Genomic DNA, 16,693 nt, shown 5'->3' with positions numbered 1-16,693 from the left:
TGTGAGCGCAAGGGGTACTGCTCAGCAAAGGTTGCTGGATCCAACCTGATGCCTAGGAAATTCAAATATAAGGAATCTGCAGCTAGAAGTCTCTATCAGCTCTTATATTTTATAATCGGCATGTGCACTTTGGCCAAGGATGGCAGATTAAAGCTGACATTTATGCATTTAAGCTCCACGTTTGACTCCGTGAACAGAGCCAAACTGTGGGGCACTTTGTCAGATTTGAGAGTAGAACAGTACCTAGTTGATTTTTTGTGGCAGCCTTTAACTTGAGAAATTTGCCGTGATCCTGACTTATTCAGGTTTGGCTCCATATTTAAAGTGGGTGGCGAAACCGAGTCATTTGTTTTTGCTGGTGAGGCTTAGTTTTGCCACTGTTAACTTTTTGGTGGTCTTTTAACATCAGGGTCCTTTTTAGGTCTCGGCCTGATCCAGTGCATGCGCTGGTCTCGACCGAGACATTTTGGGGCTCTGAGAAATGCTACTTTGCCGGAGATCAGCTTGCTAGAACGCGCACAAGAGCGCGCGCGCGCATGCACGTTAGCTGATCGTCGGCAAGGTAGCACTTTTAATTTCCGTCCCTCTGGGCTCACGCTTTTCCTTTTCACACTGTTTTACTTCTTTTTCTCACCCTATTCCTTCCACCGCAGATGCTGACTTCAGGCACGCGCCAGCTGCTTCTGTGCGTGACGCTTGCGGAGACTGTGTACAGTGACCGCGGGCAACAGATCAAGTCCAAGGAGGGGAAACTGTTCCTGCTGAATAACGTGCTCATGTGCGCAAACATCAATTTCAAGTACGTGCTATCAGTGAACATTTGTGCATGCGCAATCAGAGGCGCAATGAAGAGACCCTTTGACCTATTGGCGCCGCCAGTGCTTCTTAAGGTGGCTAAAAGTCTTACGATTGTGAAAATGCAAACCTGAGAGAATTGCCGTGTTTGAATGTGGCAGCCTCAAATTCCTCGAGGTCACGATCCACTGCTCAGCCTGACAACAAACCGCCTACTCATCTTCTCTAGGACTGCATGAGTTCTGCATTTTACTGTCAGTCAGGTGTGCGTGTGTGCGTGTGTGTATTTGTGTGTGTGTGTGTGTCACACCATAAGTGTGTGCCAGACATCGCGAGACAGTGGGCATCGCATACTAGTGTGGTGAGCCACCGCAACAAACCCCTGACCTCATCTTTAGCGCTCGCACCACAGTATTGTAGCACGTACCTTCAGCACTATTCTAGCCTCACCTTTCAACTATCCCTTATCACAAACTGGTGGCAGCAGTGGTGTGGGACACCTCAGTGTACTGCCGCTCCCTCTGAACTCGGCCCTTCCCGCGCACTCCCCGCCAGTCTGTGAGGTGCTGTAAAGGTGCTCAGCTTACTCCGAAGCTGCCCTTTCCAGAAAACAGACTGCGTGATCCTACCCACCCGCTGTCACCTGTACCTACCAAAATCTTAGGTATCTGTCTCTCACAACAATAAACGTGCGCTCCTTGGGGTCAAAGAGTGAGTGTAGGCGAGCGCTTTAGGGCAGCGGTGGGACCTGACGGTGAGCGTGCAGGGGCACCCAAAGGTTGAGGGGAAGCTGGCACGGAGTTCCTGAAAGAACTGCGTGCGCGCTGCAGCTGGCACCAAGTGAAAGTAAATACACCTGAGCAAAGAAAGTCTACACAACTAAAATGCAAACAATAAAGGTTTGTCATGCGTCAGGGGATCCTGGCATTGCTTGTTCAATTTGAGGATCTTAGTGAGTGAGTACCCGGGACATCAGTGGTAAGATCAAACCTGCTGAGGCTCTTATTTTGACTCTCACAAACAGGCAGTGTTCACGCGTGAGTTTCGATTTTGAATCACCAGCGCACTGCGCTTGAACCCACGGTGTTATCCCAGAAAACTCCCCGCAGGTGAAGCCTAGAGGAAGGCTTGCTGTGTGTGTCCTGCCCATGACGACTTTCACATGCGCCTAAGAGGGAAAACATATAGTCATAGCATGTGGTAAATCTACAGCCACAAGACACTCCCTGGTCAGACTTCCAAAATTGGGAACTGAGATCTAAAATCACCCTGGAGAAAAAACACTGTGCAGGAACTTTTTTGGGGTGAATGAACAGGCAGAAAAACTGCAGCACCCAGAATGATGATGCAAAGCCACAAATTCAATTACATCAATTAATGGTGAGTCCTTTTCCTGGGTTTTCAAGCAGTTACTGGACAGTGGGCCTCTGCTGACGTATGATGGATCCACAGAAAAGGACTCGCGTAGACAATAATCTGCCTCAGGGACACAAACCCATAAGTCATTATCCTTCAGTGCCACAAGTAACTGTGCTCGGCCGTTACTCCGGGGGTTCTGCTGCATGAGGGACTTTTAATAGAAGTCTCTTCTTGCCTTCCTCAGGCGCCTCTCCGCATTTTATCACTTGACATGATATTGCTTTGAGAGGGGCTGTTCAGAGAGCACTCCTCGGACCCTGCTCTGCATGTTATCTCTTGCGTGAGTTTTGCTGTGTCAGGGCCTTCTTCAGAGGATGCTCTGCATGCTGTCTCTTGTGTGGGTACTGCTGTGTGAGAGACTTTTAACAGATGTCCCTTCGTGGCTTCCTCAGGCGCTAATCCGCATTTTATCACTTGAGAGGATGCTGCTGTGAGAGTGTCGGTCCATAGAGTTCTCCTCGTGCTGAGGCCCTTCTCCGCATGTTATCTCTCACGTGGGTATTGCTGCATGACGGTCTTCTTCAGGAGATCCTGCTAAATTTATCTCTTGCGGGGTGCTGCTGCGTGAGGGCCTTTTCTAACAAGCATTGGCATAGCCAATAGGTCTCGCTTTTGGGACCTTATAAGTATTTAGTTATGCAGCACAATATCCTTGGTTCAGCAACATCAACTGTTGCATGGCTAAACACGTATAAGTTCCCAAAGGCGAGACCTATTGGCTATGCCAATGCTTGATTCAAGAGCCTACCTGCTTGCCCTTGTGATGGTCGATAGACCCAAAGAACGTTGCACTTTATGTTTTTTTGTACATTTTATGTCTTTTTGAGGAGATTTTATCTTGAGCTGTTTTTAAAAGAAGCAAAGATTCGCCTCATCAGAGCAATTGTTATCTATTTATTGTCACTGCTGATTCCGCAGATCTATAACCTATATTCATAGGGCTTTCAGGCAGCGGAGTGCTATGATTGTGTAATAATATGATATTTTGTTCTGCTTACCTTCGTCATCTGGCAATGTGATGACATTTGTATGATGTGATGGAATCTTTTCATCTGTTTGATTCTATGTATTTGACTGCTTCTTTTATGATCATGATTGTGATTGAATAAAATTGTTCAACTCAACTCAAGCAGATACATTACAGATTTTGGAAAAAATACTCTGCAGACAAGGTATTGCTGTAAATGTTATCCTCAGGTTAATGTGCAACGTTTGTATTTATTGTTTTTGCTTTATTATGTTAGTCTATTGTTTGTTCTGGACCCCCTTAACTTAGGCCATCACATCACCAGGTTTTCTTTGATTTGAAATCTAGGGATGCCATATCATCCCTCCACTTCAAACTGAGGTTTCTTGAGAGCAGCTAACATGCTGGCCTGCCCAGCTGCACAGTGATTTGAGATTTATTTTTAAAGGTGGCAGAATCAAGTGGTGGTCTGCAAGTCCTCTCTCTGTAACTTAACTTCACCGCAAACGTACACTGCAAAACTGGTGACTGCTGGCACTGTTGTTTTTTCCCTATAAGGAAGAAATGTCCAGGTTTGTCAGTCAGTATCTGCTATTCACCTGAGGCAGCTCCTCCCTGCCCCCTTACTCTCTTGGGAGAAGGCTAAGCCCTCCAACATGGGACATTCTGTCAGGAAGAGACTTTGAGGTGTCAGCTTGCTAGCAGAGTAATTAACTTAGCTTAGCAGGATAGTTCAAAACCTAAACCTCACATGGTAAGTTCAGGGAAATATTACATTGTAGTATATTATATGATATTATAATACATCAGGGAGTGCATTGAAGTCAAACGTCATATGTTCCTTGTGTTTGTGACCAGGGAAATGTAGGAAAAGCTAAGTCAACAACTCTTATACAATGAGCCGATCCAAAACTGGATTTTCACGAGTATTTACCCAAAGGTTAAATATAGTGAAGACATACAGATTTACACTTTAGTGAAAAAGAAAGGAGATATTTCTTTGTCGGCACCCAAGTGCATTTTAAGGCCTGAACAGACCATAACCAATTATTTCTGTACCCTCTGTTGAACACAGCTGCCTATGTGCAGACAGAAGGACGAGTCAGACAACAGTCTTCTTTGTTCAGTTGGCACAGGTGTGCACATGAGTATCCACATGTGTGCAGCTGTTACCAGCGTAGGGCCTCTCTAAGTCTTAATTTAGAAGGTGTGCATTAGCAGTCACAGCTCAAAATCCCTTTTTACTGAAGCTCACAGTGGATGAAACTCCATGAAGAGATTAACAATAATGGCAGTGAACAAAAAATTAACGAGGTTCAAAATCAAAATATCTGGTGGGTTTAATTGGGTTAATTCACTTCCTCGCTGATACTATGCTCCGATTAACCAAAATCTAGCTATTAGGGATTAGGCATTAGGAGAAGTTCTGCACAGCCCATCAAAAAAGTTCCTATCAGCCATCGTGGGTAAATATCAAAGCATGATGCTAGATAGCTTTGTACAGAAATCTAACCATCCCTCCCTTCAAACTCAGAGCTTTACCTTTAGGATAGGGCTCCCTGTGCTTTGCACACATGGCATATCATATGAAGGGTTAAAAGCGTTGTTATATTTCATTCCGTTCAAAACATTTCACACACAACTGTAACCCACCACTCAAGTAATAGCATACAAAAAAAGCAAAGATGAGCAATGATCACACTGGTTTTCATACTTACTGAGAAGCAGTGCTGTCTTCTAATGCACAGAAGGATTCGGTGAAATTATTTGGTGGCAAAGACCCATCAATTTCAAGAGATCGAGTTTTAAGCTTGCATAGAGCAGGATCTAAAGAAAACACATGGACAAATATGAGTAAGGGGATGAATATAAACCTAACCATGTGTGAAATTAGCAAGAACTCATGGCAGACACGGTAGGATGAAAAGTGAGCCGTAGTTTATTTGCTCTGACAAGCGTAGGCATGAAACGACCCCAGCCACAACAGGTGACAGCTTCACTGTGACTCCGCGGCGCTCGCGGTGACATTCTAAGTGAAGTCACCGCAAGCAGTTCCATTGTAATCCGAGCTGCCAAAGAGGGGGGAAGACGGCAGTGGATGATACCACACATCCCCCTTCCCTACAGAATGAAACATCAGAAATGAAACATAAGAAAACAGGTGTACAACAGAAAGCTACATCATCACATATTGCTCTAAATGTCTGGGCGGTCTGGTCCCTCTCCGGCTTGTCCCACCACCTGGGTGAGGGACCGTCCCCTGTTCCCTGGGAGGGAAACCTTTGTTATTCTCGGAATTGTTTACACGCCCTCCTTCCCTACAGGAATCCTGCCAGGGGGGGTGATACCTCACAACTCTTCCCAGGTTCCAGATCTTTCCTTCCTGGGTCTTTACAGCATTCCTAAACAATTTAGTAATCTTAGTGGGCCTACTGTATTCAGACCAACTTGCCCTGCCAGTGGGTGTCCTGATCTTAATATCGTCTCCGACTTTGAACCATGCCTCGTGCGTAGAGTGGAGTCTGTCAAACCTTTCTTTCCTCTCTACCACTGCTTCCCTCTGTCTCTCTAGTCCTTTCACTTCTTTGCAGTGGTCTGACCATCCCTTGTGCCACCCCATCCAGCCAGGCGACAGTTTTGTGTTGGGTACTCTCGCTCGGAGCAACTCACAAGGGGTGATGCCCGTTGTTTGGTGGGGGGTAAACCTGTATGCTTCTACCCGTCTCCATACTTCTTCCTTCCAGTTCATGCCGCTGGTTTTGGCCAACTGAATGCTCTCTTTGAGAGTCTTATTGAAGCGCTCGACCATGCCATTGGTCTCCGGGTGGTTGTTCTGCTCGATTTTCCCGGCCCTCTTTTGAGGAAAGGTGATTGATGGTGACTTCAGTCTCTTATCATTCCAGTGCAAGGGTTAGAGTAGTGGATAGAGCCTATTTACAAGGCACTTTGATATAATTCTGTATTCTCCTCCCTAGATTAGGGCTTATACATATAGGCTACGGGATAGATTCGCTAGTATTAGGGATAATCCGTCCTTTAGTTAGGGTATTATTATACTTTCCATGGAGTTATGCTGAATTCGGGCCTGGTAGGCCTCAAACGGGAGAGACTCCATCTTTCTTTCTGCCCCGGCAGCTTGGGATGCTTCTAGGTCAAGTGTAACGTTTTAGTTACGAGGTGTTGTTCGCTTGGAGAGAACCGGTTCAGGCCGGCCCTTGTCGAAGGATTGTATTTTTCTTCATGCCGAAGACACAACATCAGGCCGGCCGGCTGGGAACGTGTCCTTGGTACGGGGAGGTACAAGAATTTGGTGGGCGGCAGGTTACTGGCTGGAATTTTCCATGAAGAAACACGCTTCTATATTAGTGAAAGCCCGAGATAGTTGTGGAGTCAGTCCGTAGGCGGCATCTAGCCGTTAGTAGCAAACCTATTACTTATTCCAGGGAAGACAGACGCCATTCCAAAGGCGGAGAAGAATCGAGAAACAGATACTCTCTTAGTAGAACAGCCAGGGAAAGAGAGTAGCCGATGAGAGGAAGGTTCCTGTGACTTGGAGAAGGGTGAAGGGAACAGCGCATAGCGGTGCAGCCGTGTACCCGTGATTGCGGAGGTGTGACTTCAAGACGAGCCAAGGCACAGACGAGAAGGGAACCTAGATGACTGCTGAGTGCAGACTTCATATTAATAAGGTGATGTCGACCCTTTCTTATTAGAGTGTACAACCTAATCTTTCACTTCTCTTTGCAGGTTATGTGTTGTAGTATGGTGTTATATGTTTGTTTATTGTAATGGGAAATAAAGTACCCCAGTTCTTAGTGAACCGACATGTGCCGTGTGTTCTTGTATGAGAGGGTAACCTATTCTTCTAGTCAGATGCTGCTATGTGAACAGATGCTAACCCATATCAGGTAAGTGGAAACTGAATAAGGGAGAGAGGAGCCCCTTGACTTAGAGAATACGTTGTACATTATCCAAATTGGCAACTGTTGTGTGATCGGGAATACAATAGTTCTATAACCCTGATGAATAGTGAGACCAATCCCTTTATGTAATGGTAATCATAGGATAAACTGCCACTGGGTAGAGGTCTGGGTTCGTATGGGACCGCGAGGCCGCCAATTCTGATACTGCCGCCTGGGTAGAGAGGTCTGGGTTCGTATGGGACCGCGAGGCCACCGATTACTGCCGTCTGGGTAAAGAGGTCTGGGTTCGTATGGGACCGCGAGGCCGCCGATTATGATACTGCCGTCTGGGTAGAGAGGTCTGGGTTCGTATGGGACCGCGAGGCCGCCGATTACTGCCGTCTGGGTAGAGAGGTCTGGGTTCGTATGGGACCGGGAGGCCGCCGATTCTGATACTGCCGTCTGGGTAGAGAGGTCTGGGTTCGTATGGGACCGCGAGGCCGCCGATTCTGATACTGCCGTCTGGGTAGAGAGGTCTGGGTTCGTATGGGACCGCGAGGCCGCCGATTCTGATACTGCCGTCTGGGTAGAGAGGTCTGGGTTCGTATGGGACCGCGAGGCCGCCGATTCTGATACTGCAGTCTGGGTAGAGAGGTCTGGGTTCGTATGGGACCGCGAGGCCGCCGAATCTGATACTGCCGTCTGGGTAGAGAGGTCTGGGTTCGTATTGGACCGCGAGGCCGCCGATTCTGATACTGCCGTCTGGGTAGAGAGGTCTGGGTTCGTATGGGACCGCGAGGCCGCCGATTGCTGATATTATAGGAGGTACATGGTATGCATCTTAGGAATTCCCTGTCCTTAGGTGGTAGATATATGTTGTTACCTGTTGTGAATAGGTCCTAGGGAGGGGGAGAGGGTAACGTTCTGGCTGAGTTAGTAAGGCTCTGATGAGCTGGTTCTATCTAATCTGAGAAACCAGGCAGAACATTGGTACAAAGCACAATGTTTGTGTGTGATCCCCCTCTCCTCAAGGAAGTCCTCCATTTCTTTCGAAAACAGTTGCACCCCATTGTCCGTGAGTAGACTTCTAGGTGGTCCCTCTCTACTGAATAATTCTCGTAGAAACTCAATGACGGTCTTCGTTGTGATTTCGCTTACAACCTTTACTCCGGCCATCTGGAGTACAGATCCAGAATATACGGCGTGCGCACTTCACCCATCAGCCGGCCAACGATGTCCAACGCCAACTCTTCCCAAGGTCCTGATGGGGGTGGCCTACACACCATTGGAGGCGTGAGTTGTTTCAGCACTTTGTCGCTGATGCTGCACGGGATGCAGTCTCTTACCTTTCTTTCAATGACGAGGTCCATGCGTGGCCACCAGTAGTCTTCTCTCAATCTTTGTTTGGTCTTGGTGATGCCTAGGTGGCCATCATGAGCCATATCCACCAGATCTTCTCTCACGGCCGTGGGAGGTACCAACCTTGATCCCCTGAACAGACAATTGTCGACCACAGACAGCTCATCTTTGACAATCCAGAATGGCCGTAGAGCGTCGTCCCGCTTATCTTCAGGTTTCCATTTGCTTTTTACTCTTTTGCACACAACATCCAAGACCTCGTCAGATCTCATTGCTTCTTTCCACGTTTCTTCTCCGATGGCTCTCTGAATTATAGCACACACATTTTCCTCTTGGTAGTCTTCAATTTCCTCTTCCACTATTCCCTTCGGTTCGTTCTCATCATTATCCCTTACCAGTCGTGACAAACAGTCTGCTGCAAGATTTTGCGTTCCAGGGACATATTCAACACGGAATGTGTATTCTTGGAGACTTACAACCCAGCGTCTGATCCTGCTGGAGATCGCATCCAGGCCCTTCTTGTCGAAAACCTCCACCAATGGCTTGTGGTCCGTTCGAAGAATGAACTTTGTGCCCCATAGAAAGTCTCTCAATTTGCCTAAAGCCCAGAACACTGCCAAGGCCTCTATTTCAATCACGGAGTAATTGCTCTCTGACTTCTGTAGAGATCTTGAGGCAAAAGATATCGTTTCTTCTCCGCCTGTTCCTACTTGGTTGAGGACCGCCCCTAGCCCCTTGGCACTTGCGTCGGTGGTGACTACAGTCACACGACTGGGTGTGAAAGATTTAAAGCTGCGTGCTTCTGTGAGTGCGTTCTTCACGTCCTCAAACTCTCTTTGGCACTCGTCACACCATTTGAACACTGCGTCCTTTTTTAGTAGTCGTCGCATCGCAAATGTCCTTCCTGCAAAGTTCCGTATGAATTTGCTGTAGAATTCCTGCATTCCCATGAAGGACTTGATTTCTTCCTTGCTCTTCGGGGGCACCAAGTTTGTAACGGTGTTCTGGAGCTCTGCTTTCAGACGGATTCCCTCTGCTGTTACTTTATGTCCCAAAAAGTTTAGTTCTTTGCAGCCAAACACACTTTTCTCTTCTCAGAGTTAATCCTTGCGACCTGAACCTGGACAGCACTTGTCTCAACCTCTTGTCGTGTTCCTCGTGGTCTTTGGCGAACACCAGTACATCATCCTGGTAACATAGGACGCCAGGGATCTCTCTCAAGATGTTTCCCATGATTCTCTGGAACACGGCTGCCGCCGATACCAAGCCGAAAGGCATCCTCCTGAACTTGAATGCGCCCATGGGCGTAACAAACGCCGTGAGTTCTTGCGACTCCTCGTGCAGTTTGATCTGAAAATAAGCAGAGGTAAGGTCAAGTGTGGAGAAGACCCTTGCGCCCTCTAGCATGCTCATCATCTGGGTGATGTTGGGCAGTAGAAACCGGTCGACCACAACCTCCTTGTTTAAGGCTCTAAGGTCGATGCACAACCAAACCTACCCATCCTTTTTCTGGGCTGCTACAATAGGCGCAAGCCACTCTGTCGCTTCCACCGGTTCGATGACTCCTGCCTTGCACAGTTTCTCCAATTCAGCCTTCACCGCTTCTTGGATGGCAATGGGTAGCTTCCTTACCTTGGCTACTACTGGCTTTGCGTTTTCCCTCAGTTTGATCTTGTGGCAGTAATTCTTCAAGCACCCAAGTTCTTCACTAAATACTTCTTTGAACTCCGTCACCAAATATTCCTTTGACTCTTGTACTTCTTGTATCAAGATTTGGGGATTGCTATTTGGATCGAGATAGACCCCCAACTCCTTCTGTGCCTGCCAGCCCAGGATGTTGTCTCCGAGTATAGATACATAGACCTTGGACACTGTTGTCCTGTCCCTGTATTCAACTGTGTCCCAGAAATAACCCTTCATAGAGATGGGGCGACCAGCACACCCCCTGGGCCTTACATCCATCCTTCTCAAACTAATCTTCCCATTAGACACCCGTGAAAATGCATGCCCCAGTTAAACGAAAAGCTGGCCACAGAACATTAATAATACAAATAAATACCAATAACGTGTGCGCTGCTGAGCCCTTGAAGCATTGCTTGAGAAATAATTTCTCCAGGGAGCCTCGGGGAAACATCTACAGCTGCACTGGCTACCCTCTGTACAAGATGCAGCACTGCACAAGAACCCTGTGTAGGTCTGACAGACAACTTAGTCCCACCTTGCGCCTCAGTACCAACAAACTATCCTGGCTCCATGGATTATCACATGATTACGTGCCCAGGAAAAATATAAGAAGTTGTGATAAAACGGGCCTCATGCCTTTGTCGCCATGAAAGCTTCTTATTTGCTTTCATTGTGGCTATGTAAATGTGAACACATTTTTCTCTAAATGCTCCTCATTGATCGTCAGCTTGCAGGTGTTTTTAGCTGTTTTCATTACACCCCCTAATGACTTGCTGTTGATTTTGTTAACTGATAAAAAGTGAACTTTAGTTGAATCTGTATGAGTGAAGCTGTAGGACGTCCTGAGAGATGGGCCCATACTGTGAGCGCATACTATTTATTAAACTTTTCTGGGCAGACATTGTTATGTTATGTTATGTTATGTTATGTTAATGGCATTTGTAATGCGCTCAGCTGCTCCAGCGAAGGAGCGTCCCGGCGCCCGACAAGGTAGCCACACAACATAACGAAGGGAGAATTTTATTAGACAATTAGAGTTACAGCAGGCTATGGAAACAAAAGAGTCTTAACGGCCCTGCGAAAAGAAAGCAGGTCAACAAGGGTCCGGATTTCCAGAGGCAAGGCGTTCCACAGAGCGGCTGCCCGCACCTTAAAGGAGCGCCCCCCAGCTCGTTGGGGGGCAGATTTACAATAACTGGCGCATCCCTGCAGATCTTGATTAAATTGCATCTACTGATCAGTCTCGGATGCAGATTATCCAGCCTAGCCAATGCTTTTTTAGTTTCCTCTGCTAACTGCAGGAAATTTTCATTAACAAGCTCATCCAACTCAGCCCTTATAATAACCCCTAAGTTGACGGCTCTCTCGGCCACTCTAACATCAACTAAGGATGCATAATCATTAATAATAATCTGTGCCAAAGGTCAGAGCTTCTTCTTCTATTGCCATTATTACTGAGGCTATGTCATCTACTGATCACCACTGGGTATGGGCTCCCAAGCAGTAAGGCCAAACCCTGCCTTAAATTTTGTCACACAAAAGATGCCTAATTTTGAGTTCTAGGATGTTATTTCATTCTTTACATACGAACAAAACACTATGTAAGAGGAATTCTCATCATAGAATCAATCTTTTCAATTTTGCATTTTATTTGCACATTTCTTATTTCAATTATTTTTAAACATTTTAATATTTCAACAAAAATGTTTCGAAACACATCACAAAAGCAAACACAATATTAATTCTATCTTCCTACCTCATTCATACTCATTCATACTAAGGGACTTGTCCATACATACTCGATGCATTCATCCAACTAACAATATAAAACAACAAGGTGCTGTATTTTTATACAATTTATATACAGTTTTTTTAACAAGAAACCATAGAATCTCATTAAAGATGTAAATCACTATAATCAAATTGTTGTTCTGTTGTCTTATGGTTTCACTGTGACGACGTTACAAAGGGAGGTCTACGCGTTTCGAACTCTTTAAGTGTAGAGTTCTCGTCAGGACCATAGACTGTAAATGGAAAACAGGGGAACCTCTGTTAAAATACGTCATTTATGTTATAGAAGCTGATTTGGGCTCAACACCCGGTTCTCTGCTTCTTACCTCTCTGAATGTCAGGTGGAATGTGTTTCCTAGATATGCCAACGTCCGCGGAGCGGGACCACCTATGTGATAAATACACACACGCTATTTAAATTGTCTAACAGCAGGCGTTCAATGTCAGGCACGCTCTGAGGCATACTTACTTAAAGATGTTGCCTTTTCATTTCTTTTCTGTGAACAATAAGGATAATAATGTAAGAGGGGGTTGATCTCTATATTGTGATTCGCTGCGTGGTCTAAAATAGGAAGTTTCGAATCTTACCGGATTTTTATGACTTGTACTTTAAACGTTGTGCATGAAAAGGTCAGCAGATTAACTTCCAGGGTTCACGATGTGCCTGGGAAAAGGGGAAAGGGAGACGTCAGGTTCTCCGTTATGAGGTTGTGGCCTTGAAGATGAATTAAAGTCCCTTTTGACTGCTTGATAAGTCATACCTTTCGTTTGTGGCGTGTTCTCTCTGGGTCCCATCTCACGATCTGGGACGTGCAGCTGAGTGACGCTGTTAATGCTGTTTTTGTGTGTCACATGACTTAATACTGAAAATGCGGGCGCCATCTTTGTGTGGTCAATATCGCTCCGTTCTCTTTAGGCATGTGAAAAAAACACTTGGTGATGTAATGTTGTGTTCCTCTTTTTTTCGGTATTTTGGTTGGCAAATAATTCCAATTGGCGCTATAGCCTTTGAGACATTTTTTTCTTCTTGTGGCAAATTATCATGTAAAATCCTTCTGCGGGGGCCATCTTGGATAAGGGAACTCTCCAATGGATCGTATGCTGGATTAGGATCTTGGTTTTGGATACCTATCTCAACGCAATGTTATAATTTAAACATCTCGGAGAGTTCATTTAATCCGTTTGTAGCTGTGTTAAATCGTACGATCATCATTGCTTCTATTTTCGAAAGTTTTGCATCCAGATCCCCTCCTCTTGGATCTTGTTCAACTTTTGTGATCACAGTCCATCGTAGTTCATTATCTCCGTGGTTCTTTATTTGCCAATGGTTAACCAGTGGGGCATTTGGTACCTTTCGTTTTATCCTTGACTTGTGTTGCTGGATTCTTAAACGGATCTCTTGGTTGGCTTTGCCAATATATAAAAGGTTGCATGAACACCTTATCCCATAGATAACAGATCGTGTTTTGCAATTTGTAAACATGTCATGTCTCCATGTTGTCTCATTGTGTTTGAAAATTGATCCCTCTTCAGTGGAGTCACAACAATTACACCCTCCACATCTGTGGTGTCCCACAACTGGAGGTAATCCAATCCTGCTTCTCAAATTAGGTTGTGGTTTAATTGGTAAAGCAGCTCTTACCAGTTTATTGGCCAAACTTGATTCTTTTCTAAAAGCGAAAAGTGGGGGTTTATTCAGTTCTTCGCTTAGATTTTTAACGAAGTGCCAGTTGTTATTGACCACCTTTTTTAACATGTTTGAATCAAAGCAGTATGTGGTGACTAGTACTATTCAGTCCAATTTCTTTTTCACTTTTTTCTCCAACAAATGCTCTCGTGGTGTCCACCACGCTCGTTTTTTTGAACGGCGTAAAAGTTTTTTGGGGTATCCACGGTCAATAAGATTGATTGTCAGTTTTTCGGCATGTTTTTCATATTCTTGCTTATCTTGGCAATTTCTCCGGATCCTTAGGTATTGCCCATATAGGCAAGTTCTCCTTCAAGCTCCGCGGGTGGTTGCTGGTAAATGGAGTCGTTATATTGACGACGTTTTCTTTGTTTGGTCCGGTTCTGAAGAAGAACTAAAACAGTTCAACCATTGGCTTAACAGCAGAACATAAGAAATCAAATTCAGCCTAATGTATTCAAAAAACAAAATTCCATTCCTTGATGTAGAGATATACCCTTCGGATGAAGGAGGTCTGATGACAACTCTATATAAAAAGGAGACTGACCGGAATAGATCATTACATTTTACCAGCAACCACCCGCGGAGCTTGAAGGAGAACTTGCCATATGGGCAATACCTAAGGACCTGGAGAAATTGCCAAGATAAGCAAGAATATGAAAAACATGCCGAAAAACTGACAATCAATCTTATTGACCGTGGATACCCCCAAAAACTTTTACGCCGTTCAAAAAAACGAGCGTGGTGGACACCACAAGAGCATTTGTTGGAGAAAAAAGTGAAAAAGAAATTGGACCGAATAGTACTAGTCACCACATACTGCCCTAATTCAAACATGTTAAAAAAGGTGGTCAATAACAACTGGCACTTGGTTAAAAATCTAAGCGAAGAACTGAATAAACCCCCACTTTTCGCTTTTAGAAAAGAATCAAGTTTGGCCAATAAACTGGTAAGAGCTGCTTTACCAATTAAACCACAACCTAATTTGAGAAGCATGATTGGATTACCTCCAGTCGTGGGACACCACAGATGTGGAGGGTGTAATTGTTGTGACTCCACTGAAGAGGGATCAATTTTTAAACACAATGAGACAACATGGAGACATGACATGTTTACAAATTGCAAAACACGATCTGTTATCTATGGGATAAGGTGTTCATGCAACCTTTTATATATTGACAAAACCAACCAAGAGATCCGTTTAAGAATCCAGCAACACAACTCAAGGATAAAACGAAAGGTACCAAATGCCCCACTGGTTAACCATTGGCAAATAAAGAACCACGGAGATAATGAACTACGATGGACTGTGATCACAAAAGTTGAACAAGATCCAAGAGGAGGGGATCTGGATGCAAAACTTTCGAAAATAGAAGCAATGATGATCGTACGATTTAACACAGCTACAAACGGATTAAATGAACTCGCCGAGATGTTTAAATTATAACGTTGCGTTGAGATGGGTATCCAAAACCAAGATCCTAATCCAGCATATGATCCATTGGAGAGTTCCCTTATCCAAGATGGCCCCCGCAGAAGGATTTTACATGATAATTTGCCACAAGAAGAAAAGAATGTCTCAAAGGCTATAGTGCCAATTGGAATTATTTGCCAACCAAAATACCGAAAAAAAGAGGAACACAACATTACATCACCAAGTGTTTTTTTCACATGCCTAAAGAGAATGGAGCAATATTGACCACACAAAGATGGCGCCCGCATTTTCAGTATTAAGTCATGTGACACACGAAAACAGCATTAACAGCGTCACTCAGCTGCACGTCCCAGATCGTGAGACGGGACCCAGCGAGTACACGCCACAAACGAAAGGTATGACTTATCAGGCAGTCAAAAGGGACTTTAATTCATCTTCAAGGCCACAACCTCGTAACGGAGAACCTGACGTCTCCCTTTCCCCTTTTCCCAGGCGCATCGTGAACCCTGGAAGTTAATCTGCTGACCTTTTCATGCACAACGTTTAAAGTATAAGTCATAAAAATCCGGTAAGATTCGAAACTTCCTATTTTAGACCACGCAGCGAATCACAATATAGAGATCAACCCCCTCTTACATTATTATCCTTATTGTTCACAGAAAAGAAATGAAAAGGCAACATCTTTAAGTAAGTATGCCTCAGAGCATGCCTGACATTGAACGCCTGCTGTTAGACAATTTAAATAGCGTGTGTGTATTTATCACATAGGTGGTCCCGCTCCGCGGACGTTGGCATATCTAGGAAACACATTCCACCTGACATTCAGAGAGGTAAGAAGCAGAGAACCGGGTGTTGAGCCCAAATCAGCTTCTGTAACATAAATGACGTATTCTAACAGAGGTTCACCTGTTTTCCATTTACAGTCTATGGTCCTGACGAGAACTCTACACTTAAAGAGTTCGAAACGCGTAGACCTCCCTTTGTAACGTCGTCACAGTGAAACCATAAGACAACAGAACAACAATTTGATTATAGTGATTTACATCTTTAATGAGATTCTATGGTTTCTTGTTAAAAAAACTGTATATAAATTGTATAAAAATACAGCACCTTGTTGTTTTATATTGTTAGTTGGATGAATGCATCGAGTATGTATGGACAAGTCCCTTAGTATGAATGAGTATGAATGAGGTAGGAAGATAGAATTAATATTGTGTTTGCTTTTGTGATGTGTTTCGAAACATGTTTGTTGAAATATTGAAATGTTTAAAAATAATTGAAATAAGAAACCGACAATAACCCATTACCCCAGTGAATCAACCCGAACTGTAATGTGTTATTATGAGCTAAAATAGCGACCCCTTGTGGACATGTCCCTTGAGTAGTTCCCCCCACTAGTATACAGCCTAAATTCTTTAAAAGGCCTTGTTGTGCCTCCTCTAGGTAAGTTTCTTTCAGGCACACAATGTCTGCCTTAAGCTGTTGAAAAATCATTTGCCTTTTTTGAACATTATTCAGACCCAAACATTCAGTGTGGCTATCTGTAACTTTCTCACTCCTGTCATCAAAGTAGCCATAGTACCTTTGACTCTATACCATATCTAGTTCTGCAGATACTTTTATTGCTATACAAGAAAAACACCTAGTTAAGCAGA

General features: G+C 44.6%; 1 protein-coding gene across 1 annotated transcript in view; it reads right to left on the bottom strand.

Moving 5' to 3' along the window:
• LOC144824333 (uncharacterized) overlaps positions 1-16,693 on the bottom strand; it is a 610,480-nt gene that overhangs the window by 15,380 nt on the left and 578,407 nt on the right. Inside the window, exon 25 of the mRNA XM_078683450.1 lies at positions 4,900-5,008. Coding sequence (XP_078539576.1) covers positions 4,900-5,008 — 109 coding nt within the window. The remainder of the gene's footprint in view (positions 1-4,899; positions 5,009-16,693) is intronic.

The sequence above is a fragment of the Lissotriton helveticus genome, chromosome 3_1 (genome assembly GCF_964261635.1).
Source record: "Lissotriton helveticus chromosome 3_1, aLisHel1.1, whole genome shotgun sequence".
NCBI classification, from domain to species: domain Eukaryota; kingdom Metazoa; phylum Chordata; class Amphibia; order Caudata; family Salamandridae; genus Lissotriton; species Lissotriton helveticus.
The sequence above is the reverse complement of the archived record's forward strand: the minus strand, read 5'-3'. Positions and strand labels throughout refer to the sequence as shown.